General features: G+C 40.7%; 1 protein-coding gene across 1 annotated transcript in view; it reads right to left on the bottom strand.

The window, feature by feature from the left end:
* Positions 1 to 26,840, bottom strand: part of EEFSEC (eukaryotic elongation factor, selenocysteine-tRNA specific) — a 197,578-nt gene that overhangs the window by 93,621 nt on the left and 77,117 nt on the right. The window contains exons 5-6 of the mRNA XM_050958545.1: positions 21,491 to 21,587; positions 13,765 to 13,929 (exon numbers count right to left, since the gene is read on the bottom strand). Of these exons, the coding sequence (XP_050814502.1) occupies positions 13,765 to 13,929; positions 21,491 to 21,587 (262 nt within the window). The remainder of the gene's footprint in view (positions 1 to 13,764; positions 13,930 to 21,490; positions 21,588 to 26,840) is intronic.

Below are 26,840 nucleotides of genomic sequence, written 5' to 3'. Positions count from 1 at the left end.
TGAAGTTAAAAAGCAGATGTTCGTGACATCATAGCCACTGGAATGACATCAAATAAGGAGTTAAAACTTCACTGCAGATTGGAGCAGAAAGAATCTAGGCTGTAAGGGAGCATGATTTTGAAAAACAAAACCAAAAAGCAATAACCTAATGTTAAGACAGAGCAGATAAATACGCAAAATGCCACAGGATTTTAACACTGTGGTTCTAAAAGCAATGTTATATCAGACATAATGCATATCCTGGATGTTTTATGGTATGGACTAGAAGAGAGAGACCAGAGACAGCATGTGTGCGAATTAAGTGTTAATAGCAGCACAACCTGAACCCCCTCCAAAAAACTTCACTTCTATTTTTTCCTTTTTACTCACTTCTGAATGGGCTTTTCTCTTCTTTTCAAAAAATGAATTAAAAACTAACATGTACTTTGTCCTTCTCTTAGTGTTTCTACTTGCATCCAACACCCTGGTATTTAGCACAGTATATTACTAAAATGTCTGTGGTCTGGCATCAGGAAAGTATTTTATATTCAATTTATTTGTCTGGGTTTATCTGCTGCTACCTCAACATGATCAGAAGTCCTCATCTCCTCAGCAAATTCATTTCCTTCTAAAAGTAACTTAATACCAAAAATAGAATAGGGTACTAATGGGACATCTGGAATCCCATCAACAGTTTCTGGTACTGAGCAGTTTTTGACACCCTGGAATGGCATGTTAGTGTGAGACCCCAGGCCAACCTAAATTTTTGTATACGTACAAAATCACTGGTACCTCCTCAGACAAGAACATAGCACTAAAGGGAGGAAAGACATGAGATACACGTTCTGACATATCTGAAGGCACATGGTTCTCTTTAAGGTTTCTTCTCCCTGGCACTGTTCTGTGCCATACTCCAGGATATTCACTGGAAATTTTTTTTACATAAAACTCAGACTCCAATCCGTTTACATTAAAGTCTCTAGTGTTGCCTTGTGACAGGAGTGTTGTTTCACAGGCACAATTGGTTATTTCTTCTGGTCCTGGTAAAATACCATCTTCTTTCTATTTTCCTTTACACTCTTCATTCCTATGGTTTCATTTTGAGTGGTTGTGGTATATTTGCAGATTCCCTGTGTTCTAAAGACTTTAATTTATTGACTGCTACTCTCTACAAGGACCAATCTCAACTGGAAAAGACTCTCCCCTTACTGTCTACTGAGAGCTTCATAGAATAAAATTTGATTGATTTGTAACAGTATATTTTCTTTTCCCATATCACTACTTAAGTAATCTGTTCTTGTCTCATGTACTAAGTACATATCGTACATCAGGACAAAAATCCACTTCCAGTGTTGCTCATTACACCAGGTATATCACACACACAACTCATTGGGCTCTCAAAAGAACATCAAAAAACCACAACTACTAGAGTGAAGAGCCAGCAGGGACATAGTTTGAGCCCTACCAAATTCACAGCCATGAAAAACACATCATGGATCGTGAAATCTGGTCTTTTGTGTGCTTTTACCCTTACTGTACAGGATTTCACAGAGGAGACCAGCATTTCTCAAATTAGGGGTCCTCACCCAAAAGGGAGTTGCAGAGGGGGTCACAAGGTTATTTTAGGGTATTTGCAGTATTGCCACCCTTACTTCTGCACTACCCTCAGAATCTGGATGGCCACAGAATGGCAGCTGTTGCCAGGCACCATCTCTGAAGGCAGTGCCTCACCAGCAGCAGCATAGAAGTACGGGTGGCAATACTATACCATGCCACCCTTACTTCTGCTCTGCTGCCTAGAGAGCTGAGTGGCCAGAGAGCGGTGGCTGCTGACTGAGTGCCCAGCAATGCAGGCAGCAGCGCAGAAGTAAGGGTGGCAATACCATACCATGCCATCCTTACTTCTGCACTGCTGCAGGCAGTGGCTCTGTCTTCAGAGCTGGGCTCCCAGCCAGCAGCTGCCACTCTCCAGCTGCTCAGCTCTGAAGGCAGCGCTGTCACCAGCAGTAGTGCAGAAGTAAGGGTAGCAGTACCGTAACCCCCCCTACAATAACCATGCGACCCACCCACAATTCCTTTTTGGGTCAGGACCCCTACAATTACACCACCATAAAATGTCATGTTTAAATAGCTGAAATTATGAAATTTACAATTTTAAAAATCCTATGACGGTGAAATTGGGCCCTAGACATAGTTAAACAAATATCAGGCACCATAGTAAAAATATTAGAGGTCCCAATGCCTTGTGAAAAATTTGTTTAGAGACCATCCTATTTCTATTTCATTTTTCTCTATCTGTCTTCCCCATTGAAAAATAAGTACTCCTGACATCTGCTTGTAAACAGGATCTTCGTTTTCAAAGAGATAATTTGTTCCTGTTGTTGATTTTCACCATGCATGCACAGCAAGCAGAAAGGTCGTCCCTTATACCATTCTCTTGCATTATCTATTGCATATCCTGTATTCAGAAGATATAAAAAAAATCAGGTGGATCCAGATTCTAAAAATGGGCCCACTTTGGTCCATCATTAAATATAAATATAAAATCAAAGGTGGGGCTACTACCAAGTCTGCAAAATTCACTAAATTTATATTACAAAATAAAGTAACTTACATATTTTGTCCTGGATAAAGGCTAGTTGGCCATATAAAGTGTTAGGCATTTATTCCTGTGACATCCCTTTCATTGGGGTAAGAAAGAAAATCTAACTTTCTTTTGTGGTATATGTTTCTACGCTAATTGTTGTGACTGTGAAGAGCTTGGGAGTTGGGAGTTTCAATTTCGGTCAGTTGTAATGGAAAATCTCTATCTAGGCATTTTATATAATGTTTATCTCTGTGTTATCTGGGCGAACTTGCATATTATGCCAATGGGTATTCTAAACACAGGCACTCTAGTATTGCTGCTTCTTTCCTTACATCACAAGGAGGTACTAATAATTATTAATACAGTATTGTTACAAAAATGCTGAGGTGAATAAATTAATCTTGCATATTATTCTGACAATACATGTCACTGTCACAGACAGAAGATGACATTCATGTGATGAGCTGGAGGAGACTTTGGAAACAAAGCTAGTTTTCATGCAAATTTACCTAGCAATCACAAGAAAGAATAAAGTATATATGTCCCACTCTTATGGTCAAATATTAAAATTCATCTTAATAGCTCTGTCTGAGCAAGTAGAAGCCTCAGCATTTGGATGATATACTTTTCACCAATTCCCAGATGTGAGAAGAGCTTTACACTATGCAGGATCAAGGGTCAACCAAGCAAAATGCTGTCTGTATTGCTTTGATTTTTAACAGCATGATCAAATGAAGATTTCTATATGGATGACCAAGGAAGAACAAAAGTGACATTCTCTTCCCTTATTCTGGTTACTGAAATGTTGCCAATGCCTTCAGCAGTTGAGCTTTACATATTAAAAACGTGATAGTAGCTCATTGCCCTACCAAACTCATTTGTATTAATGTTACAGCCACAGCAAGAATGTACTGTGAAAGATTCATTTAGCATATAGGTTACCTTTCTGATTACCATTTAACCATTTAAATAGGGTTTCTGCTCAAATGTTATGTGTACGTGCATGTGGGTCTGCTCTCAATTGAATTATACGGAGAACAATTGTACCTGATAAATAAAAAGCAGATCAAAAATAACATTTGGAAAGCAAAATTTTTTTTTTTTAAAAAAAGCTAATGAACTGGCAGCAGTAATACTTAAGCAAACAAGCTTTGCAAACAGAAAACAGATATCTTTTGCTTTCTAGTTACCATGAAGTTTAAATTGAAGGCACTTTGATAGAAGCTTGCAGCTCTTGTAACAGTGCCCAACAGTTGATAACTAACATGGTTTCAATCTAATGCTGGATTGTGGTTTCCCCAGTCCCAAGAAAATGACACTTACTCATTTCCCCAGACAACAAGTTCAATCTCCCCCTTGAGTGGGGAAAAATCCATTAAATAAATTCAGTTAGGTTCCTTCCTTGATGGCCTAGGAGCAGCAGCAGAGTGGGCCCAAACCATACATTTGCCAAGGGACAACGGGCATGTTAGATCGTCCAATAGATAGTTATATATACATGGAAATGGAGAGCAGTCCCACAGAAAGGAATCCTCTGAAAACAGATTCTAGACAACTGGAGACAGAAGGTCTATGAACTACCTGACCAGAAAATCCTATACATCACTTACCAACAACTCCAGCTGCAGACTACAATGTCAGAACAAGTTCCACAATACTAGCAGAGCTAGGTGTATTTCAGGCAAGATGCAGTATCACCATCCTTGGCCCTTCCTCGCTCACACACATATACAAACAACTCTCCTAAAGTAACTCCAGTCTCATCTGAAACATTGCATGCCTAGGGGTTTTATTCCATGTTCATCTTGACATCTCCTAATATACCAGGTCTCTTATACCTTTCCCAAGCAGAGACCAACATACTGCCAAATTGTTTCAAGTTGCACACTGGTCTCATCAACATAAAAAAATGTCCACCAGAGATTAAGTTTAGATGATCCCATTTTTCATTTTCAACTGGAACCTGAATAATTCTTTTATTATACTCTAAGAGGATAGAAGCATTGCCAAGATGAGGCACTTATCCCTAAACTGGCGGTAAGGAAGGAATTCACATCTTCTGAATAACCCTTTCTGGCCAAGGGGCTTTGAAGGAGTTTATGTCCAGTCTTCCCTGGCTGGAACTAGGTACCGAGAATATGTATCACCTAAAAAAAGTACAAAATGAGTTTTCAAATTTAGCATTTGAGGAGTTAATTAAATGGCACTAGGCAAGCACTTTCCCCTCATAAAGGATCACATTAAACACATACAAGCTCCAGATATGTAACGTATGGTTTGTATTAGCAATGCTCAGGTTGGCTGCTCTCCCTCTGGCTTTCTTCCCTTCTCCTCTACCAAGCGAAGGGGCGTGGGGGGGGGGGAGGAATGAACATTCTAATATACATCTAGCTCTCTCTCTTCTGTGTCTTTTCCCTGGTCCTGAATAAAATGAACCCTAAAAATCAGAGCCCTAACCTATACAAATCACACCTGTTCTCTAAGAACACTTCATACAAACCACTGCCAATAGGAACAGAAATGCCGTACATTAGTTATTAGGTACAGATGTTGCAGAGAGCAGGCAAAAATATAGAGGTTTTCCAGTGCCTATTCAAAGTCCAAGGCATTAATTTAAAATTGTTCTTTCAAAAATTAAAGAGAGACTATAGGAATGGCAACTAAGTTAAGCCTGAAAAAAATGAACTGAAACATCTGAGATATTAAGATTCAGATTCAGTAACATTAAATACATGTAAAAAATAGTGGAACTGATTTCTAAAGAAGCTGAGCACCTGCTGAATATGATTTGTGGGTGCTCAGCCCTTTTGAAAGATCATGCCAAATATATCTGAAGTGTTATTTGAAGGTCTTATGGTCAGGTCCTTACTCCACTACTTAACCACTCAAAATAGAGCTCATAAGCCCTTTTCACATTCAACAACTGATGGTATCCTAAGCATCTGAAGTAGAATATTTACTATCACAGGCCAAATCATACACAGTTTACTTATATAAGTAACCCCCCAGCACACGTAAAGCAAGCAGGATATGACCATATGTGAGCAATTCTTTTTGGAAACGGAGAGAAGGAAAACTCTCAGAAACCCTACCTCAGTAAGTGACCAATAGAAATATTTAAGCTTAAGTGTATTTGTAATTTTAAACTATATGTTTGAGTTACTGATCTAGGATTTAAAGATTTTTTAAAAAAAATAATTATATGAGCAGGATGGTCACCAAGACATAATTACATTCATCTACTAAATTCACGTCACTATTTTTTTTTTTAGATTTTTCTGAATTATCCTATTTCTGTTTTACAGCATTTCAAATAAAAAAAGAAAGCTGAATGAAATTTACATTAAAATGTTGTAATGATGTGTTATAGTAAAACTTAAAAGAAAAAAGGAACCCAGCAGGCTCTACAAACAAGGCATATCAAGAAAACATCATTTACCCTCTAAATAGGACATCTCAGACTAATTATACTTTAATTTTTTATTAATAATTTCATTTTTACAACAGGTTAAATAGCTTTTCTTATGACTGTAAGCCCTTTGGGGCTGGGAGCAGGTCTAGTTTTGATCTTCAAACGCACCTAACACATTGATGATCCTGATCAGGCTCTCTAGCAACTATGGTAATATAATCTTGATCAGGCCCTCTAGCAACTATGGTAGTATAAACATAAAATTATAAAATCTAGGCTAAGAGAACATTAAGGTTGCAAAGTCAAGCACTCAAAAGATAGGAAATGCCAGAATTAAGATTGCCTGCACTTTGGCAGAAAGGATTAAAATTCAAAATGATCTTGACAAACTAGAAAAATGGTCTGCAAATAAATACACCTCTACCCCGATAAAACGCGACCCGATAGAACACAAATTCGGATATAACGCGGTAAAGAGGTGCTCGGGGGGAGGGAGAGGAGAGAGAGGCTGCGCACCCCCCGTGGATCAAAGCAAATTCGATATAACGCAGTTTCACCTAGTTTCACGTGGTTTGGCTCCCGAGGACAGTGTTATATCGAGGTAGAGGTCTATGATGCAATTCAATAAGGATAAATGCGAAGTATTACACTTAGGAAAGAATAATCAACTGCACAAATACAAAATGGGAAATGACTGCCTAGGAAGGAATACTGCAGCAAGAATTTGGGGGTTATAGTGGATCTCAAACTAAATATGAGTCATCAATGTAATACTGTTTCAAAACAAATGAAAATCATTCTGGGATGTACTAGCAATAGTGTTGTTAGCAAGACACGAGGAGTACTCTAATCAGCACATTTAAGGACTCAACTGGAGTAGTGTGTCCAGTTTTTGGGAAAGAAGTGGACAAACTAGAGAAAGTCCAAAGGAGAGCAACAAAAGCAATTAAAGGTTTAGAAAACAAAACCTATGAGGAAAGGTTGAACAAACTGGGTTTGTTTAGTCTGGAGAAGAGACGACTGAGGGGGAACATGATAACAGTCTTCAGTACATAAAGGATTGTTATCAGAGAGGAGGGTGATAATTTTGCTGTTCTTAACCACTGAGGACAGGACAAGAAGTAATGGGCTTAAACTGCAGCAAGGGAGATTTAGGTCAGACATTAGGACAAACTTCCTACCTGTAAGGATACTTAAGCACCGGAACAAATTGCCTATGGAGGTTGTGGACTCTCCATCATTGGAGGTTTTAAAGAACAGGTTGGACAGGTATCTGTCAGGGACGGTCTAGTTAATACTTACTCCTGCCTCAGTGCAGTAGCCTGGACTAGATGACCTATCAAGCTCCCTTCCAGACCCACATTTCTATGATTCTGTGATTAATGTTTATGAAGCAGTCAGATACTATACTGATGAGCACCACAGAAAAGCCCACGAGGAAATTCATCATTTCAGAGAAGAGTCTGAATAATATCCAGTTAAATAAGACTTACAGCCACACATTGATCCATGGAGGACAGAACAAAATATCAAACAGCTACTCATTCAGTGAGTACTGTCCATCCTGTGCACTGAATGAGGCAGAAGTCCTGTAGAAAAATAGCATATGATCATGTAATTAAAGATTGTAATATAATGATTATGTACAAGGGAACAAATTACGGCTGCACAGGGAACTTTATGTTGGCATTTCCTAACTTCTAAGTGCTTCGCTTTGCAATCATAACATCTTTTAACATAGTTTTTTGGATGCAATTCTTTACTGGGGCCGGGGGAGTATGTTTGTTTGTTTTTTAAAGCCAACTGAAAACAGAAATCCAGTCATGTGGAATCTTACTGACACCCACGTGGATCATGAGAAGGGTTGGAATCTTTTAGATCCATTACCAAGACCTCTGCCACGTGAACTAAAGTAGTAAATAACAGCAATAGTCAACTTTCATGTGGCCCAGCCATGAGAGGGGGATGAGATACGCACTTTGCTAGTGGGTTTCATGGCTATTTGCTAAAAGCAGAGGAATGGCAAGACTGAAGAACCTTGGTTTCCATTCTAGGTTCTGAAAGGGAATGTGTTCTAGTGATCACAGATCCTTCTGCTCCTGTCCACTTCAATCTGTCCCAGTGCTGACTCTTACACACCATTCCGCCCAGCTTCTCATCTCCCGTCCCAGTCCCAGTGATTTTGCCCAGCCAGTTCCAATCTCCGCAAACTTGCCCCGCTCATCCATCCAGCCTCCCTGTCCAATCTCTGACCATCTCCCTACCATTTCCAGGCTCCTTGTCCCAACTGCTCCCAAAAGCTGTCAAGGGGAATCAAGAACATGCTTAAAATTAAGTACATGCTTAAATGCTTTTCTGAATCAAGGTCCTAGTTCTGGCCTCATGTGTGTTCTTCTGCATTATCTCACTGCTGTTGGTACAAGAGCCTTCTCATCAAATGGAACTACTCAGGTAGCAAGGGTTTACTCAGTGCTTACAAGAAGAGTTATACAAGGACTAAGTAAAGTAATAAAGAAAAGAAAAGCACCAGTCTATTGTCAGCAAGAATATGTAATGTCTTGCTGAGTGCACACCTCTGTTAAGAGAGGAGTCTGGGACATTTCTTCCTCACTTGCATTTCTCGTAAAAGCAGCTCTCACTATTTAAACCCATAACATACTTTTTTACATGGTTACCCCACCCCCCATCTGGTTTTCTCAGTGTGCCCTATCTTCTGGAGGCCTTTAAAAAAAAAAAAGAGAGAGACTCCAGACTTTCTAGTACTTCATACCAGGCACATTGTTGAGGTTTCACAAACAGAAAATAAAATGTTCTCATACTGGTGTACAAGCATCAGTTTATTGGTAAATAATTAAGTTGATCAATTAATTAACATTTCAAAGCATTTCGAGATCCAGAGATGAAAAACACTACAGAATGGCAAAGTATTATAAATTTAATACATATACTCTAATGGAGGCACTAAGATCTCAGGTATTCAATTTGTATTTACATTCCTTGGATAGTCACCAATAACCACATAAAGTGGCAGTGGTTTAGCAAAGCAGACATTTAGCAGGACCTCACTATGGGCAGAGAAAATACATGCTGTGATTTCACAAGAAGCATAAATGTTACTGATTGTTTGAGACCAAACTCGCTTTGCTTGAGACTAAAACTCTCCATGAATTTATCTCGGAGCTCTCTGACCTTGTATCCACTTCCTGTACACTCCTTTGTCTACCCACTGCACTCCTGACTTGTCCTCCTTTCTGGCCCTCTGTGGGGGCTCTTCACAACTTAGGGACAAAGGGAGAGAAAGTGGCTCACAATGCTTTATCTGTAACACCTCCCTGCCTCCAACCAACTTCCCTTTAAAAAGGATATTAAAACAGTATCTTCCTTATCTTGACAAATTACTTATCTATGTTACTTTCTTAGCATGTTTTCCATTGAGCCTATAACTGTTGAATCTAAGCAAAAGCCTTAAGATTAACAAAATTGAAAAAAATTAAAAACCAATATACTTTGCACAATTTTTCTGTTTTCTTTTTGTATTTAGTTTAGCTTAGACATTGAAATTAGACTCATCAGTGCTTTATAGTTCAGACTGCTCATAGTTATTTTCACTTTCTAATTCTCCTGAACTAACCCACTGCTACATTGGGAAGTTTAAATCCCCTTGAAAAAAAAAATTCTATTCAATTTAAATAATTATGAAATAGAAAGCTAAAAGTTGGGCCTAAACTACTTGACAGTGTTCTTTCAAAAGACTGCTGGAGACAGTTGAGATCCTAGGCCCAGAGACGGAAAAAAAAACAGATGCGAGTTCTTTTGCTGGGTCTGCTCTTACTCACATTTGACCCTGGGCAAGTAACAACCACAGCATGCCTCAGTTTTCCTATCAGTGCAGTTAGGCGAAGGATACTCACTCACCTTTCTAAAAGCACTTTACAATTTATTAATTAAAATGGGCTAAACAAAGACTAAGGACTTGTCTACATCAAAATGTAGGTTGCATCTAGCGGGCTACTGGAGGGTAGAGTCACACACCAGCTTGCTGCAAGCTAAATGAAATGGGCCTGCACACCAGTGGTTTTCAAACTTTTTTTCTGGCGAACCAGTTGAAGAAAACTGTTGATGCCCATGACCCAACACAGCCGTGAATGAGGGCTTTGGGGTGTGGGAAGGGCTCAAAGGCTGAGCCAGAGGGTTGAGGTGAGGGGGGTGATGGCTGCAGGGTGGGGCCAGGAATGAGGGGTTCAGGGTTTGGGAGGAAGCTCTGGGCTGGGGAAGTGGGTTGGGGTGTGGGAGGGAGTCAGGGCTCTGAGATGGGCTGTGCCCTGAAAGCTGTCAGCAGCAGGTCCGGCTCCTAGGCAGAGGTATGCAAGTGGCTCCGTGTGACTCTCACCCACAGGCACCATGCAGAGCCAGTGCTCGGGCCAGGGGCAGGGTGCAGAGCCTCATGGCCCACCTGCCTAGGAGCCAGACCTGCTGCTGGCCACTTCCAGGGCGCAGTGCGGTGCTGGAACAGGTAGGGACTAGCCTGCTTTAGCTGGCAGCACCACCGACAGGACTTTTAATGGCTTGGTCGGCGGTGCTGATCAGAGCCACCGCGACCAAGTGCCGTACATTCCGCAACCAAGTACTGGTTTGTGACCTGCAGTTTGAAAACCACTGCTGTACACAAGCCCTAAGTATTAGTAGTACTGAAATCCTGAATTTTTAAACCATCTCTTTGCTTTAACCTGACATATGTTTTACTAACTAACATCAGTCCTAAAATGAATGGATAATTACAAATAAGAACCTCACTACCCAGCCCCGGAACTTGTTTTTATAAAGGTAGTAGCAGAAATGTCACATTATATAAACAAATGCAGTTTGTAAACTGGGAGGAGGTGGAGATTTAAAGACCATTGGAGTAATTCCAAAGGATTCAGAATCAGAATTCTGCCAATATTATGTTTTCATAGTAGAAATCCTAGGTTTATGCTCTTCAAAGTGAATCAAACACTATCAAACAAATGGTACTAAATTGTCTGGATAGAGAATAGTTTGCTGTGTCAAAGCTTTTTGCCAAACACATACATATAATTTTTCTCTTTGCTGTATAATCAACCCCAGATGGCAATTTACATAGGCACTTTAGTAGGTAAAGGAATCCGTACGCTGTTGGCATTCTCAGCCTCAATCAGAGAAAGCACTGGGCGTTCGAGAATGTCACTGTTTATTTTTAATTGCTGTGTCCCTCCTTTGTGCAAGTTCAAGCGGTCAGAGATGTCGAAGTCCATTAGTAGAATTAGAAAGTGATACCACTTTATTTGGTGAGAGGGTTCCTCAAATTTAAAAAAACAGCTGGTTTGCAATGTCCCCAAATGCCCAGTGGGCACCAGCTGTCAATCTCAGTTATCCCAGGGTCGGGGCAAAGAAAGGTCAGTAAGAGTCATGAAACACAGTGTGCTATGAAATGTGCTTCCTCCATTACCTTGTAGGCCTGAGAAAGGTTTCACCTTTAGTAGGTATACTAGCCCAACTCTGTGTGGGACAAGCAAGGCATAGGATGAGTTGCCTCTCTTTTCTGTGCCTCAGTTCCCCTCTCTGTAAAATGGGAATGTCACTGACTTACCTCATAAGCTGTCAATGGTAAAATATGAGTTCCAACACCACGCATTACTTTACAGAACTAAGAAGAGACAGGTTCTGCCTTCATGGAGCTTTGCCTAAGCAAGCTAGTAAGAGGATTAATTCATCAGTGTTTGTAAAGTGCTAAGAAAGCCTAATATGCAAGTTGCTATATGCTGTAAATGCAAAGTGTTTTGTCTTCTCCTTCCCTAACGTCATTCCTCCCCACAATCTCACCACAGTTGGTGCAAAAGCCATCTCCCCTGCAGCTCTTTCATGTGTGGAAAAGATCCTCTCCCTCCCGCCCCCCCCCCCCCCCGCCCCACACACACATTGCTGCCTAACAGACTTCATCTCTTTCCAAATTTCATTTTAAATTCTCTCTTACCTATTTCACCTAGTAAATCTGAGGAAAATAATCTGTAATACATAAATTACTCAACACACTTTGCCTTTTTTTGTTTACATATTATCACAAACAGAGCACGTCATTCTCAAATGCATTCATCCAAAATTTTTATGAAGATCCTTGAGACAATAATTCTTGGCCTGTAGTTCATCCAAACTGCAAGTCTTACAATCAAATATATCAGTGTATATTCAATTTTAAAATTTGTAATTTGAACTGTTCTTCAATCAGCACAGCACAAATTGCAAATTTTACAAAAAATATACAATTCAACATTATATTTTTGACAAATAGCCAAGCTATGTATTCATTCTTAGCAGGCATTTGTACTAGAAAAAGATTGTGCAGTAAAATATGCAAAGGAAATGTGAAAGAGTCGCTAACAAATTAAGATTCATTTCTGAACATGAAGAAATAATTTGTGGAATTATTTCCTCACACTGCTCACTCAGCTCCCCCTCTTAATAGTTCACACTCTCTGTGTTCTTTACTATAACCCTATAATTCTATTGCATAACTCTGTTAGCAGAGACAGTTTGTAGGAAAGATACTATTTAAAACAGTGCTCTGATCTATCACTAAAGATCAGAACCCCTTGCCCAGTCCCTCACTGGACCAGAATGCCTGGGGAGAGCTGAGGAAGCAGCATGCTCAGTCTGTGTGGGTCTGAGCTCCTCATAACACTTCCGCAGTGACATCCTCTAACCGAGGAGTTATGTTGATGACCTCCAAAAGGAGTCCCATCCAGGTTTCTTCAGCCAAAGGAAGGTGGTTGTTAGTGTGCAACTAGATGGGTCCATTTAAATCAGCAGCTGCAGAATGTTTCTTAAGTCCTGGCTCACTTCTCTTAGTTAACTATAAGACCAGAGGCAGAGCATTCTAACCAACACCTGTGAATTGGACCTTCCCCCACCAGACACATCAGAGGTGCCCAGTCTCCTTTAACGGATGATATATTTCAAAGAAAAAAATGGCAATAAAAAGCTCAGATGACACAGAAATCACAGAAATTTAAAGGGGTTTTTTTGGAAGGCCTTTTGACTTTCTCGAGGGTCTGTAAAATGTCAAACTGCAGCAAGCCACATCCTGTCACCCAGCAGCCCGCTCAGAATATGCTGACATCCAAGAAATCCCTGGCACATGCAGAGATATGTATGTCAAACACTTTCATGCCCTCTTATTGTCATTTTCTTATTTTCCTAGTTTCCTCGTACCTCAGGAAATCTACCCAGATTCTTATACAGCCCCAATCATTATGCTAGCTGATATCTAGAATGCAAGGCCCTCAAAGAAGGGGTGGAGGACACTGCTGAGTCCTTAGGCATTTCATATCTAGGAAATCAGATTCAAATTTGCCCATTTGACATTGTATAGCTAATGCACTAACCTTGGCCTTCTCTCTGTCTCTTCCACATGACAGTAAAGTTGACCAAGTAGAAGGGGCGGGGGGAGGGGCTCCACTCTTTTTGGCTGCCTAGTTTGTTTAAAACTTCTCTTTCCAGGGCCCCTTCTCTTTAAATCTCACCTTCAAGCTTCCATTTCCCTTGCAAATGAGATTCTGTAAGCCACTGGACAATGCCATGTTACAAGTTATACTATATCCCAAATGACTGAGTTTCTACCATTCTTGCCTGCTCAGCCTGGGCTAAAGCAGCACAACAGAAACATAAAGAAATTAACAAATAAATCAACAAACTAAGAAACAGAAAATAACATGCTGTTCCTTGTTGAGTCTCTCTCAGTCTGGTGGAGCTGGGGGACAGACACACTCACCTTCAGGGCAGGAATCTCCACATTATCACCTAGGCTAACGGAGCCAGAAAGAACAGTCCCTGTCATCACTGTGCCTTGACCCTTGATGGAGAAACAGTGGTCGATGGCCATAAGGAAGGGTCCCATGGGATCTCTTGTTGGCAGGTAAGCCTGAGACTTCAGGACCTGAAAGATAGACAAAAGACGTACCATGTCTTGGTGAAATGTCATGACAGGCATGATGCAAAAAGAGATGATTGATTCAATAAACTTGTAGCTTTACTGACTTCAGGAGTCTCACAACAAGCTTGAAATAGACTAATGTCAAATAAACTGTGCACGTTACAGAAGAGATGTACACTTAGCAGCAGCAGGAGGGGATTGATTTTCTGCCACAGAAAGATTTGGTGCTGCACATTCAGCTTGGTTAGCAAAACTATGCTACAGATAAAACTCCTATGAAACTAAACAGAAACACTGTGGCAAAAGAGAATGAAAAACCCTGCACTCCTTAGCTTAAAAATAATTGCCAGTGCCATTTTAAAGTGCATTTTACCACTACAGCTTCTCAGATTTGAAGGAGGAGAGTTTGCTATATATGTAATCTTAAAATGCCTCAGAAAACTCATCCCTGCCTCTATCCCGTAAGAAATACTGTATTGGAATAAGACAAGAGAATTTAAATCAGACTGATTTAGGATTTATGTGGACATTTCTTGGAGGAATAAACTATTTCCATAATGCTCTCTCTTTCTCTCAAAAGCGCCATCTTCATTAAGCTCAGGATAAGCTTACCAAGGCTAGGATTTCATTGCATTTTACTAACAAAACGTTTGTTAAAATACAACAGCAAGATGAAAAAACCTTAATTATTGTGGGCTGCAGTACTATGGTCAGTGATGGTTCAGGGACCTGGTTCACATCTCAATCCTAGTCCCAATCGTGAGAATTATGGTAATACATGCTGAATATGGTACAACTGTTAGTGTCTGCTCAGAAAAAGGCATAGGACAGGAACAGAGGGTCAAGACTGAGATGCTCTGGTAGAAGAATGGGAGATAGGTCAAGAACTAAAATAGCAGGGATGAAATACTGAGGAAGAATGGCAGTGTTTGCACAGAACTGGTGTGCTTTTACAGTACTGAGATTCCCTTGAGCAGAAACTGAAAGTTGTGCTAAATTATACAGTTGTTTTGACAAGTAGATGTCTCCTAGCAACAAGGATTTAACATCAAACCCAGTATCTCTTGTTACCCAGTATCTGAACCCAGATATCCACTGTGAGCAACCCAATGCACTGCACACCCCACACTCTGACATGATACAAATCTAGTAACACGCTAAAATAACAGTCCAGTTTATTGTAGATAGGGGTGGTAGAAGTACCTATAAAGCTTGTCCGACACTTCCCATTATAACATGATGTGTTCAGTTGCTTACAACTTTGTCAAATTAACTGTTTGGGCTGAAATTTTACATGCCTCAGGCTGAATTTCTTTGGAAAGTTTCAGCTAAAACAGTTCAGCCATTTCAAAGAATTAGGTTAGGAAAAACTATATTGTTTTGCCATTTAAAAAAATCCTGGTAACATTTTCTTTGAAAAGTTTTAACATCCCCCACTTGGGAGCAAGGACTTATAATTTGGCAGGGGGTAGCCTATAAGCAAGGGATGTGCCTTTTGTTGTCCATGTGAAAATCCATTCATATTTGGTCAAGGTATAAGCTCTGAAAATATCTTTAGATATTTAGAGTTTAGCAGCTAAAATGACTCTTCCCCTCACAGCTCCTACATGTGCCTAGACTGTGCATTTGTCATCCCCACACTGTAAATGAGCACGCTCAAGCCTAGGCCTACAGGGGCAAAGCTGGACTCTCCTGTAATTGCAACTCCCTGCTAAGGTGCAGGCAGGCACCAGAACTGACAGAAGGAAGCCTGTCTCTTCTGTACTATTAATAACGCCCTCTGGCACACAGCCAGCATGGAGGAGAAAACCACCTGATCCAAACATAGAGGGGACAAAAACGGGGATGGGGAGAGGAAAAATAGATTGGGACACGGAACCTAATGAGACTAGAACTGAAAGGGTTAGGGGGCATTAGGACATACTGGGTATACAGACTGGGATTGTGAACCAGTGAGAGAGGGAATGGGGAAGAAGAGTAAGGAAGAGGAGACAGTTATGACAAGGAGCAAGAGGGTTAGGGAGAACTGGGCTTGGCTGAGAAAAAAGACTGGGACAGAGGGATGGGAAACAGACAGAGGCCTGGTCTACACTACGCGTTTAAACCGAATTTAGCAGCGTTAAACCGATTTAACGGCGCACCCGTCCACACTATGAGGCCCTTTATAACGATATAAAGGGCTCTTTAAATCGGTTTCTGTACTCCTCCTCGACGAGAGGAGTAGCGCTAAAATCGATATTACCATATCGGTTTAGGGTTAGTGTGGCCGCAGATCGACGGTATTGGCCTCCGGGCGGTATCCCACAGTGCCCCACTGTGACCGCTCTAGACAGCAATCTGAACTCGGATGCAGTGGCCAGGTAAACAGGAAAAGCCCCGCGAACTTTTGAATTACATTTCCTGTTTGCCTAGCGTGGAGCTCCGATCAGCACGGGTGGCGATGCAGTCCCACATCCAAAAAGAGCTCCAGCATGGACCATACGGGAGATACTGGATCTGATCGCTGTATGGGGAGACAAATCTGTTCTAACAGAGCTCCGTTACAGAAGATGAAATGACAAAGCGTTTGAAAAAAATCTCCAGGCTACACAGTGCTGCATGACAAGCATAACGGAAAGCCGAAGAATCAAATGGACGCTCATGGAGGGAGGAAGGGGGTACTGAGGACTCCAGCTATCCCACAGTCCACAGCAGTCTCTGAAAAGTATTTGCATTCTGGCTGAGCTCCCAGTGCCTGTAGGTTCAAACACATTTTCCAGCGTGGTTTAGGGTATTGCTCGTCAATTTACTCCCTTCCCCCATCACGTGAAAGAAAAAGGAAAGAAATCGTTTCTTGACTTTTTTCAATGTCACCCTATGTCTACTGAATGCTGGTGGTAGACGCGATGCTGCAGCACCCTTCCCCGGTGGCAGACAGTACAATATGACTGCTATCCGTCATCACCATCAGCCCGTGAGTGCTCCTGGCTGGCCTCAGGTGAGGCTGGCTGGGGCGCCTGGGTAAAAATAGGAATGATTCCTGGTCATTCCCAGTAGATGGGACAGAACGGCTGGTAACCGTCCTCATCATAGCAACTGGGGGCTCAGCTCCATCAGCCCTCTCCCTTTCATATGTAAAGAAAAGATTCTGTACTGCCTGTACTATCATAGCAGCGGGATGCTAGGCTCCTCTCCCCCGCACTGCTTAATGTCCTGCCTGGACTGTCATAGCAGCGGGAGGCTGCCTCCTCCTCATTTAATCTCACTAACAAATTACTGTTTCTCATTCCTGCACTCTTTATAACTTCATGACACAAATGGGGGGGACACTGCCACGGTAGCCCAGGAAGGTCGGGGGAGGAGGGAAGCAACGGGTGGGGTTGTTGCAGGAGCTCCCCCCGTGAATGGCATGCAGCTCATCATTTCTGCGGGATCTGAAACGGAGCAGCTGTGCTCTCTGATACACTGGTTCTCCAGTACACTTGCCCCATATTCTAGGCAGGACTGACTCTCTTTTTAGAAACCATAAAGGAGGGATTGACTCGGGGAGTCATTCCCATTTTTGCCTTTGCACCCCCAGCCGACCTCAGCCAGGGGCACCCATGATAGCAGCAGACAGTACAGAACAACAGATAACCGTCATCTTATTGCCAATTTACAATGGCAGCAGATGGTACAGAACGACTGATAACCGTCTCTGCTATCATGCAAAAGCAAACGAATGCTGCTGTGTTGCGCTGCAGTAACGTCTCTGTCAGCAGCATCCAGTACACATACGGTGACAGTAAAAAAAAAAAGCTCAACGGGCTCCATGGTTGCCGTGCTATGGCGTCTGCCAGGGCAATCCAGGGAAAAACGGCGCAAAATGAATGTCTGCCGTTGCTTTCCCGGAGGAAGGAATGACTGACGACATTTACCCAGAACCACCCGCGACAATGATTTTTGCCCCATCAGCCACTGGGATCTCAACCCAGAATTCCAAGGGGCGGGGGAGACTGCGGGAACTATGGGATAGCTACAGAATAGCTACCCACAGTGCAATGCTCCGGAAATCGATGCTAGCCTTGGACCATGGACGCACACCGCCGAATTAATGTGCTTAGTGTGGCCGCGTGCACTCCACTTTATACAATCTTTTTTACAAAACCAGTTCATGTAAAATCGGACTAATCCCGTAGTGTAGACGTACCCAGAGAGAAACTGGGGAAGGATGAGATTGGGACTCTCTGTAGAGAGCCTGGCGGGGGAGACCAAGGCTAATCGGGCAAGGAGACCGGAACTAGGATGACATGCCTGAGGAATTAAGCCTGGGAACACAAAGAGAACACGACTGGAATGAGCAAGGGGAAAGGAAGAGACAGGACTAGGATAGAAACAGGAACAAGTTAAAGGGGTTGGAGGAACTCAAGATTCCCAAGGCTCACTATTCCTGCTGCTGTCAGCAAATTGCCAGGAAACCCACTGGCAAAGTGAGTGCCTTATTTCCACAGGGCTGGTCCACATAAGATGACGACAACCTATTATTATTGCTATCAGTCACTCCATTAGCTCAAGTGGCAGAGATCTGCGAGACAGATCAAAGGGGTCCAAACACTGCTGATGACCTATGTAGATGACAATATGACGCCATATAATGGAATTTGGGTTTTTTAGTTTCCTTTTTTTAAAACCTGGGCAAGTTCACAAAAAGTAATGTTAAAAAATGTTATTAAGGTTGCAAAATCGAGCACTCAAAAGTTAGGAAATGACAAAACTAAGGTTTTCTGTGCAGCCTTAATTCAGCCCCCTTCTGCATATCCATTATATATAGTGTTTAATTGCCTGATCAACTATTTTATAACAGGATCCCTACCTCAAGTCAGTGCCATAGGAAGGACCATGCTGTGGGAATGAATTAGCATGGTGTAGTGAAGGAGGCTGTTGACCCCAACCTCATTTGTTGCAGAAGTTGGAAAGTAGTCTGATTTGCAGAAGTACTGAACACTCACAGCTGCAACTCTACTCAGTGGAATGCTATGAACATATGAAATTATATATAATACTAAGTACTATGAAAAATCAGTTACAGGCATCTCAAATTGGGCACCCAAAATCAGCAGACAATTAATCTCTCTGAACCTCAACTCCCCATATATATCATGGGAATAATACTACTCCCTCATCTCACAAGGGTGTTGTGAAAATGAAATCATTAATGTGTGTGAAGCAATGAAATGCTATAGTGATGAGCGCCCTTGAAAAGTCCATGAGGAAATGAATAATTCTGTAGTCAGAACAAAGTTTGAATAATGCCCAGTAAATAAGACGCCACACATTGAACAATGACGAGAAAATAAAATATTCAAATACTGCTCATTACCTGAGTACCATCCATCCTGCACACTGAATGAGGCAGTGCTCATGGGGGAAAAAAAATTGATCATGTAACACTGGTCCACAATTTTTGAGAAGTCGTCTGCTTCAGAGATAAAATGTGATATTTATTACGTATTTTGATGTGCTGAATTCAAATATGACAATTAAAACAACTGATTGGCTACTGTTTCTAAGATATTTAAGTTTTTACATTTTATGTCTATGTATATTGTATAGATAGTAGAGTTTTAATCATAAATTGTAAACCTAGGTCTTTTCATGTGTTTATGGTTGCTTTACATGATAATATTTCACCTGTCCTGTTTATGTAACACTTTAAAAATCAGCAAAAGGGTTATATAAATAAAATTTATTATGAAACAAAAGACAAAAAACTATTATGTACACAGTTTAGTCCTATTCAGTGTCTACTCGGCGCTTCTTGACTTGTCTCTTGTATTCATTAAATGGAGCATCTCTTGTCACTGTCCAGCAATAGTCTGCAAGCATTGATGGGCTCCATTTGCCCTGATAGCCTGCCAGGAGATTCCACTGCTGTAGTCTGGAGCCCAACAGCTCTGCCTTACTCTTGGGTAGTTACAAATCCCTGACAAGGTCATTCAGTTCACCTTGTGTTATGAGGTGTGGTTCAGAGGAGGAGGATGGGAGAAAATGTGGGTCCTGTGACATTGATGGTTCAGAACCACAAGTTTCATCCTCTTCCTCGTCTGACTCAAGTGAGAATGATTCTGGTGCATCAGGAACTGGCAGTCCTTCTCCATAGGGTACTGGGCATATAGCTGATGGAATGTTTGGATAATGCACAGTCCACTTTTTCTTCTTTGACACACCTTTCCCAACTGGAGGCACCATGCAGAAGTAACAATTGCTGGTATGATCTGTTGGCTCTCTCCAAATCATTGGCACTGCAAAAGGCACAGATTTCCTTTTCCTGTTCAACCACTGGCGAAGATTTGTTGCACAAGTGTTGCAGCATTATGTGTGGGGCCCACCTCTTGTCCTGATCTCCAATTTTGCAGCCAAAATAAAGGTGATAGGCTTTCTTAACCACAGTGGTTATACTGCGCTTTTGTGATGCAAAAGTCACTTCACCACAAACATAGCAGAAGTTATCTGCACTGTTCACACAAGTACGAGGCATCTCTGCTCACTTTGGCTAAACAGAAATGTGTCCCTTTGCAAAACCAAACACTGACAAATAAGAGCACGACACTGTAAGAGTTCTAGAGCTGATATAGGGCAATTTGTTCAGCAGACTGATGTAAGCTTCGTTATGATTGCATCATCCATGACTTCTAGGAATAATATGATGCAATTCATATCATGTATGACGCAATACCAGCTTCAGATTGCATCATTCATTGTTTTGCCTAAAAAGCAAGTACTGTCCAAACCCAGTCATAGATTTATTCATAGATCCAGTCAAAGATGTATTTTAGTCATTTCTGGTTTAAATTGAGATCCCTTCCCTTTATAACTCATTTATCCTCCGTCATTCCCAAGTCAAGGGTCATATATACTGACCCAATAGCATATCTTGAAAACTAGAGACAATCAACAATTTTAAGCATCATTTTCATTCTCAGTGACCCAGAATTAGTAAAGTTGGACTACATTTATTTCAGAAGCATTTTGGCTGTAGAGCAGTGTAACTAATGACTGTATCATAATGCATCCACAGAAGGGAGCCAAACTAAGATTGTCCAAATTTCCTAACTTTTGAATGATTGAGTTTACAACCTTAATGGTTTTTTTTTTCAATTTAGTTGTTTCTGTAATTATAAAAAGATACTCTCCATGGATTTGGCAGAATTTTAAAACTAATTTTACTCACTACTCGTAACAATCCCTCACAATTTTACAAGAAACTTCTTTGCTTACCCACAACAAAAATCTTCCACCACTGAAAGGTACTAGTTTCTTAGTATGTGGCTAGTTACTTAGTAGGGAATGAGCATGTTAGTTCTTTATGGCAGTTCTTCACTCATGGGCACTGGGCTGCTGAAAAAATCTGATATAATAATTTACCTTTTGGGTCAAGCAGCCTTGACTTGTCTGTTCAATTAGAATGGATTCCTAAAGAAGTGCTTAGAACTCCACACATTAATATCACATGAATTCATTAGAATGAAATATTATTACAGAAACACCAAAGAACTTGAGAAACTGGGCCATATTTTACAGTGTTTTCCTTTTTCATTACATGTACCTCAATTAGTTCAGAAACACCTAGTGGATTCACAGTCTCTGGGGCTTCTGGTCCACCTGGCTTAGCTGCAACAGCAGCAATAGGACACCCTTGGAACCTAAAAGAGAAAAAGAGCGTCCCACCATAAGACCACAAGTCTGCTGCACATACAAGTAGAACATGATAATAAAAGCTCATCTGACAATCCATATGAGGAAATTACCTTGGATATTGATATATCTAGTTCTACAATAATGAATTATTGACATCTTCTGAGAATGTACTATTTGTGCCTCTGAATTTACTACTGAACCTTTAACACTGTTAATTTTTCTTTGTTGTAGTTTCTGGTCTGACTTCCCTGGGGAATAAATAATAAGATTACAGCTTGCCTCAGAAGGCTATAGTTTAAGCAGGGGTCCAACTGGGCCAGCTTGTAGAGGGCTCAGTAAGCTGGACCCTTTTTTCTGGAGGGTTTCCATCTTGTGCTCCAGATTGTAAACTTTCATTTAAAAAAAAAAATCCTCTAGCTGTCATAACTGCAAGGACAACCTTCAAAATGTGAAATCAGATATAAAACAGTGATGTGATATCTGACTGAGTCTATAGACACCCTGAAACCACAGTGTAATTTGCCTCTACTCATATCAGGGGATGTGAACTCTGAAGCCTAATGATTATAATGTAAATGTCAACAGTGTTAACAATTTAACTGGTGATCAAAACATATTAGAAAGAAGAGGTGAGTGGTTGTTTAACAGGCACCTTGTTTAGGCATCTCCAGTGAGAAAAACATAAGAGAATACCACTACGTCATCCAATTCAATCCTGGAGTTTAAGACTTCCTTTTGTAACCAATTTTATTCTTCAGCCCTGTACTATATAGTCTTTTTTTAAGCAGCTGAAAGAATCTGTAAGATTACATCTTTTGTGAGATGCAAACTATTGGTTTATCTCATCTAATAACTCATTTTGACAATGAATTTTTTTTTAAAACTTCTGAAAGGAAACAAAATGAAAACCTGCCTTTGTAAGGACTAGGACCTTAAATAGTCTAGAGTCTTTTTAAAAAGCCATAACAACCCCTACGCAGTCACAATGGCCAGTAAAATAAGATGATAAAAGCAGGAAAAAACCTTCACGTACTCTAAGTGTTCAGTTCTCATAAATACTTAATTACTGTACAACAGAGACAGGTCACAAAATCAGCGTGTATCGGATTCCTTTTGCTCTACTCCTCTCCCAACTTAAACTTTCAGATTTTCATATCAAAAGGCAAGAACTAAGGGGGGAATGACAGCTCACTGATAAAGAGAGAATGATCACTAAATGTGCTCCCTCAGCAGAAGTTATCAAACACTAATCCAGTATACAAGGTATTTTCTCTGTTTATGTGCCACAAGCCTGAGGCTCCCAGGGACAAAGGATGAAAAAAATGTGCACTGAGAATTCCAGCCATTAACCATAAAGCTTTCGGAAATTCAATTATATTTATTCAAACACTTTTGGGCAATAAACAAATTAGTGCTGAACCAGGTGTCTCATTCCTTCCACACAAACCGCATGTAACATAAGCCAGAGGCGTCGCATGCTGCTTTTAGAAATACATTCAAACATAAGGGGACCCTATTAGAACTACTTTACTCCACCACAAATAACTTATTGCAAGAGGTGTTTTAGTCTCCATCAAACAAAGAGAAAGGCTTGTGTGGACAAGGAACCCAGGCAAAAAAAGAACACGATTTTGATTTTCTGATGTGAAATACTTTTGCTTTGATTGATTTTAGGTGCCAATCTGCAAAACTGTCAACTGTAAATGAGGCCAAATTCTGAAAGCACCAAACCTGCAGAAGGATGATAGAACTAGTCTTACCATCCCTATTCTCTTTCTCCATTGCACTGAAGTCACGTGGCAGGAGCTGTAATATGTTGTTGTTAGGGTCTATAGCACTGTCCCCTCTACAGTTGAAACCATACTAGCAACCACACTTTATATTTGGTTGTTGATACACGGCTTCACCCATAGCATGGACAGAACCAATATTTTAGTAACTGAGGTTTCCCTCAGGAACTACAGATGAGTACATGAGGTAGAAGGCAGGCTGCCAAATGGTCTCGGCGGTATCCCATAAATAGGAGTCATTTGGAAACATAAAACCAGCTTAAATTGCCTGTGTTTGATAGCACAGAGTTGATGATAGGAAAGAGGCTGTCAGGAAATAAAGTATGTCTGCTGCACAGTGGGGCTGGCACTTTAAGACAAGCCCAGGTCACAAACAACAGATCTGATGTCCGAACATTGAATCTTTTTGTGCATGCATGGGGAAGACAACAAACATCTGATATATGAGCATCCCTGGGATCGGTAGTTCAAATGATTTCAACTAAAACATTATGAAAGACCACCTATATCCATGGGGAACCAAAGCAGTTGAGATCAGCTATGAAAACCTTTTCTTAAATAGCAAGGGGATGGAGAGAGAGCATTTGCAGGTAAGAAGTTTCACTCTAGAACTCAGTCCCCCCTTAGTTTGATAAAATCAGCCAACTTTCAGAGTATGCTCTGCAAGGCCTATTTGTGTTCCCTAGCTCTTAAGAAAGGATTGGGTTAAGAGGGTATACGTGCAGTACAGGGAAGTACTGTGAGAAGACACTCTAGCTTCTTTCAATATATTTATAATTTTCGCTTTCTTAATATAGGTTTGACCACAATCAAACTCCACAGACAATTAGGTGTTGACCCTCATACTAGAAAAGTATTTTTTCCTCTTTATTTGCAGTATGTTCTCAAACTTTAACCTATGACCAGAGTGCCATGCAGGAGTAATAATCTCCATTCAGGAAAATAAAATGAATCTTTATTTAGTCATTTTGCTAGCATTTGATTAGTTTGCAAAGATAAACTATTATAAATCATTACTTTCTCAAAATTTAACTTATTTGTACCAAATAGAACTGTTTCTCAGATAAGAAATATGTAAAAATTGAAATATTATTTGCATTTCTGTTTCAAGATAAGAGAGGTGCAGTGGGTCAACCTTTCTAGCAAGTAAATAAAATTGTAGAAAAACTATGAGATAAAATTAAACCTTTATGTTTAAGTTGTTCATTTTTGCAGTCTGATGGCCACTTTAGCTGTGAATAACAAATCTGAATTCTTATGCAACAGCCATGCAAGTGTGATCATTTTATCTGATCAATTAATTTTATTAACAAAAAGGCACAGCTAAGAAAACCTCATATATATTTGGTGTGATCAGAGATGAGGATTAGAAAAGTGCGAAGCAATCTCAGACCAAGTTACAGGTACCTGCACCCATAAAAAGTAATAAAAATGGAAAGTTTCTCAGTCTACATGAAGGGGAAAACAAGCTGCTTTATATTTGTTTCCTCTCTATGAAGGAGAGTCAGAATTTTGTCTCTGTACTATGTACACAAAAGGAAACTTCATTCTAGTGACATCTATGCTGTACTGATCAAAAGGAAACAGACTAAAAAACAGAGAAGTTGATAAAAAGTAAGATTTTCAGATTGCTCAGATGAGCGGGAACACTATCCTACCATCAAAAATAAGTTAAATATGAGATGACTTACACAACCAAGATCTGCTGGCTCCTCTAGCACTGGTAAAATCCTCACCTTCAAATGCTCAACCTACTTCTGCTCTTACGCTTGCCATAGGGAACAAATGTGATTTAGCAGCTAGGTAAGTATGAGTCAGAATTCTTTCCATAGCATGACTTTGGACAAAACACTTCACCCATCTGTGCTTCAATTTCCTTATCTATAAAAAGGAGATAGTACCTTGCAGCCTTGCCCCTAGGAGAGTTGAGAGGCTACACTGGTATTCGAGGAGCTCAAAAACACTCAACACATATTACTTAATTCAAAAGTATTATTTTTATTGTACCAAACTGATAATCCCAATCTCAAACACATATTCTTCCATATTCTCATTTAAGCCATCCATCACACAGTTTTTTCCCATTAAGACCAATCACACTTCTCACCTTCAAGTCAGGAAAGACCCTAACGTCTCCTCCCTCTCTCTGCAGCTGACAAGATTCCCTGGAGTGCAGAAGGTGTTACAACCCCATAAGCCAAAAGGCAGATCTTTTTTTTAAACCAGGAGATTTTACCTCTGTTGTTTTATCTGAGCTGAATTCAAAGACAGCCTTTAAACTGATTAACTATCTTAATTCTGGTTTGTTTCTTATAGCATTACACTGAAGACAACTCTACAATTAAAATTTAGGGCAAGGTAGTTTATGGTGCTCAGGGGTGTGAAAAATCCACACATCTGAGCAACGTAGTTATGCTGACCTGACCCCATTGTAGATGCAGCTAGGTCAACAGATGAATGCGTCCATCAATATAGCTACCATCACTCAAAGGCATCGTTGCCAACTTTCACGCGCTAAATAGGCACCCCCACTTTCACAATAAACCAAAAATCAAGCTAAACTCATTTCAAAACAAGGTCAAAACAAGCCAATCCCTAAGAACTCCAACATTCTGTGACTAGACCCTGCTGGCGTGCAGTCTGGGACTGTGGGTGGGCCCACTGTGCACCCCCAGCTCTCTCCCCACCTTGCCCCTGCTTGCCGGGAGCCAATAAAAAAAAGATGCAACAAGCTACAACAAGCAACAAGCTACAAAGCAAAAACTAGCCCACAAGCAACTCGCAAGTCAATTAAGCCAAAAACAAGCCCAATTTCTGTGCTTTTTTCTGAGTTTGGCATGTTTGCTCAAAGGTTGTGTTCCTACAGCAACAGAAAAATCCCTTTTGTCATTGTAGTCTAAGGGTATGTCTACACTGCTCACATTACAGCACAGCTGCAGCAGTGCTGTGATGTGGGCAGTGTAGTCATGCTTTATCGTCGAGGGAGAGCTCTCCCAGTGACAAAAATATAACCACCTTAAAAGGGGTGGTAGCTTTATCACCGGAGGCATGGCTCCCAGAGATAAAACACTGTCTATACAGGTGCTTTTCTGCGCTAAAACTTTTGCTGCTCAGGGAGGTGTGTTTTTTTTCACACCCTTAAACAACTAAAGTTTTAGCGCTGAAAGTGGCAATGTAGACACTATGGGGTTAGGCCAGCATAGCTACAGCACATTAGCTATGCTGCTATAGTCCCCTTATTGTTGACATGGCCTTAGGAACAAAGCAGCCACCATGAGATCTTTAATGACCACAGTGAGCAGCTGGAGCACACAGCAGGGGAAGTGCAGCAAATTAACCCAAAAGAACAGCACAGAACTCACAAAGTTCTTGTCTACACTGAAAAACTGAGGTGTGTCAACTAACACGTTAAATGGCACATTTTAAAATATCTCTAAGCACCTAGTGTAGATAGAAACAGTTGTATTT

This window comes from Gopherus flavomarginatus, chromosome 6, assembly GCF_025201925.1.
Source record: "Gopherus flavomarginatus isolate rGopFla2 chromosome 6, rGopFla2.mat.asm, whole genome shotgun sequence".
Classification (NCBI taxonomy): Eukaryota; Metazoa; Chordata; order Testudines; family Testudinidae; genus Gopherus; species Gopherus flavomarginatus.
This window is presented reverse-complemented; position numbering and strand designations above follow the sequence as displayed.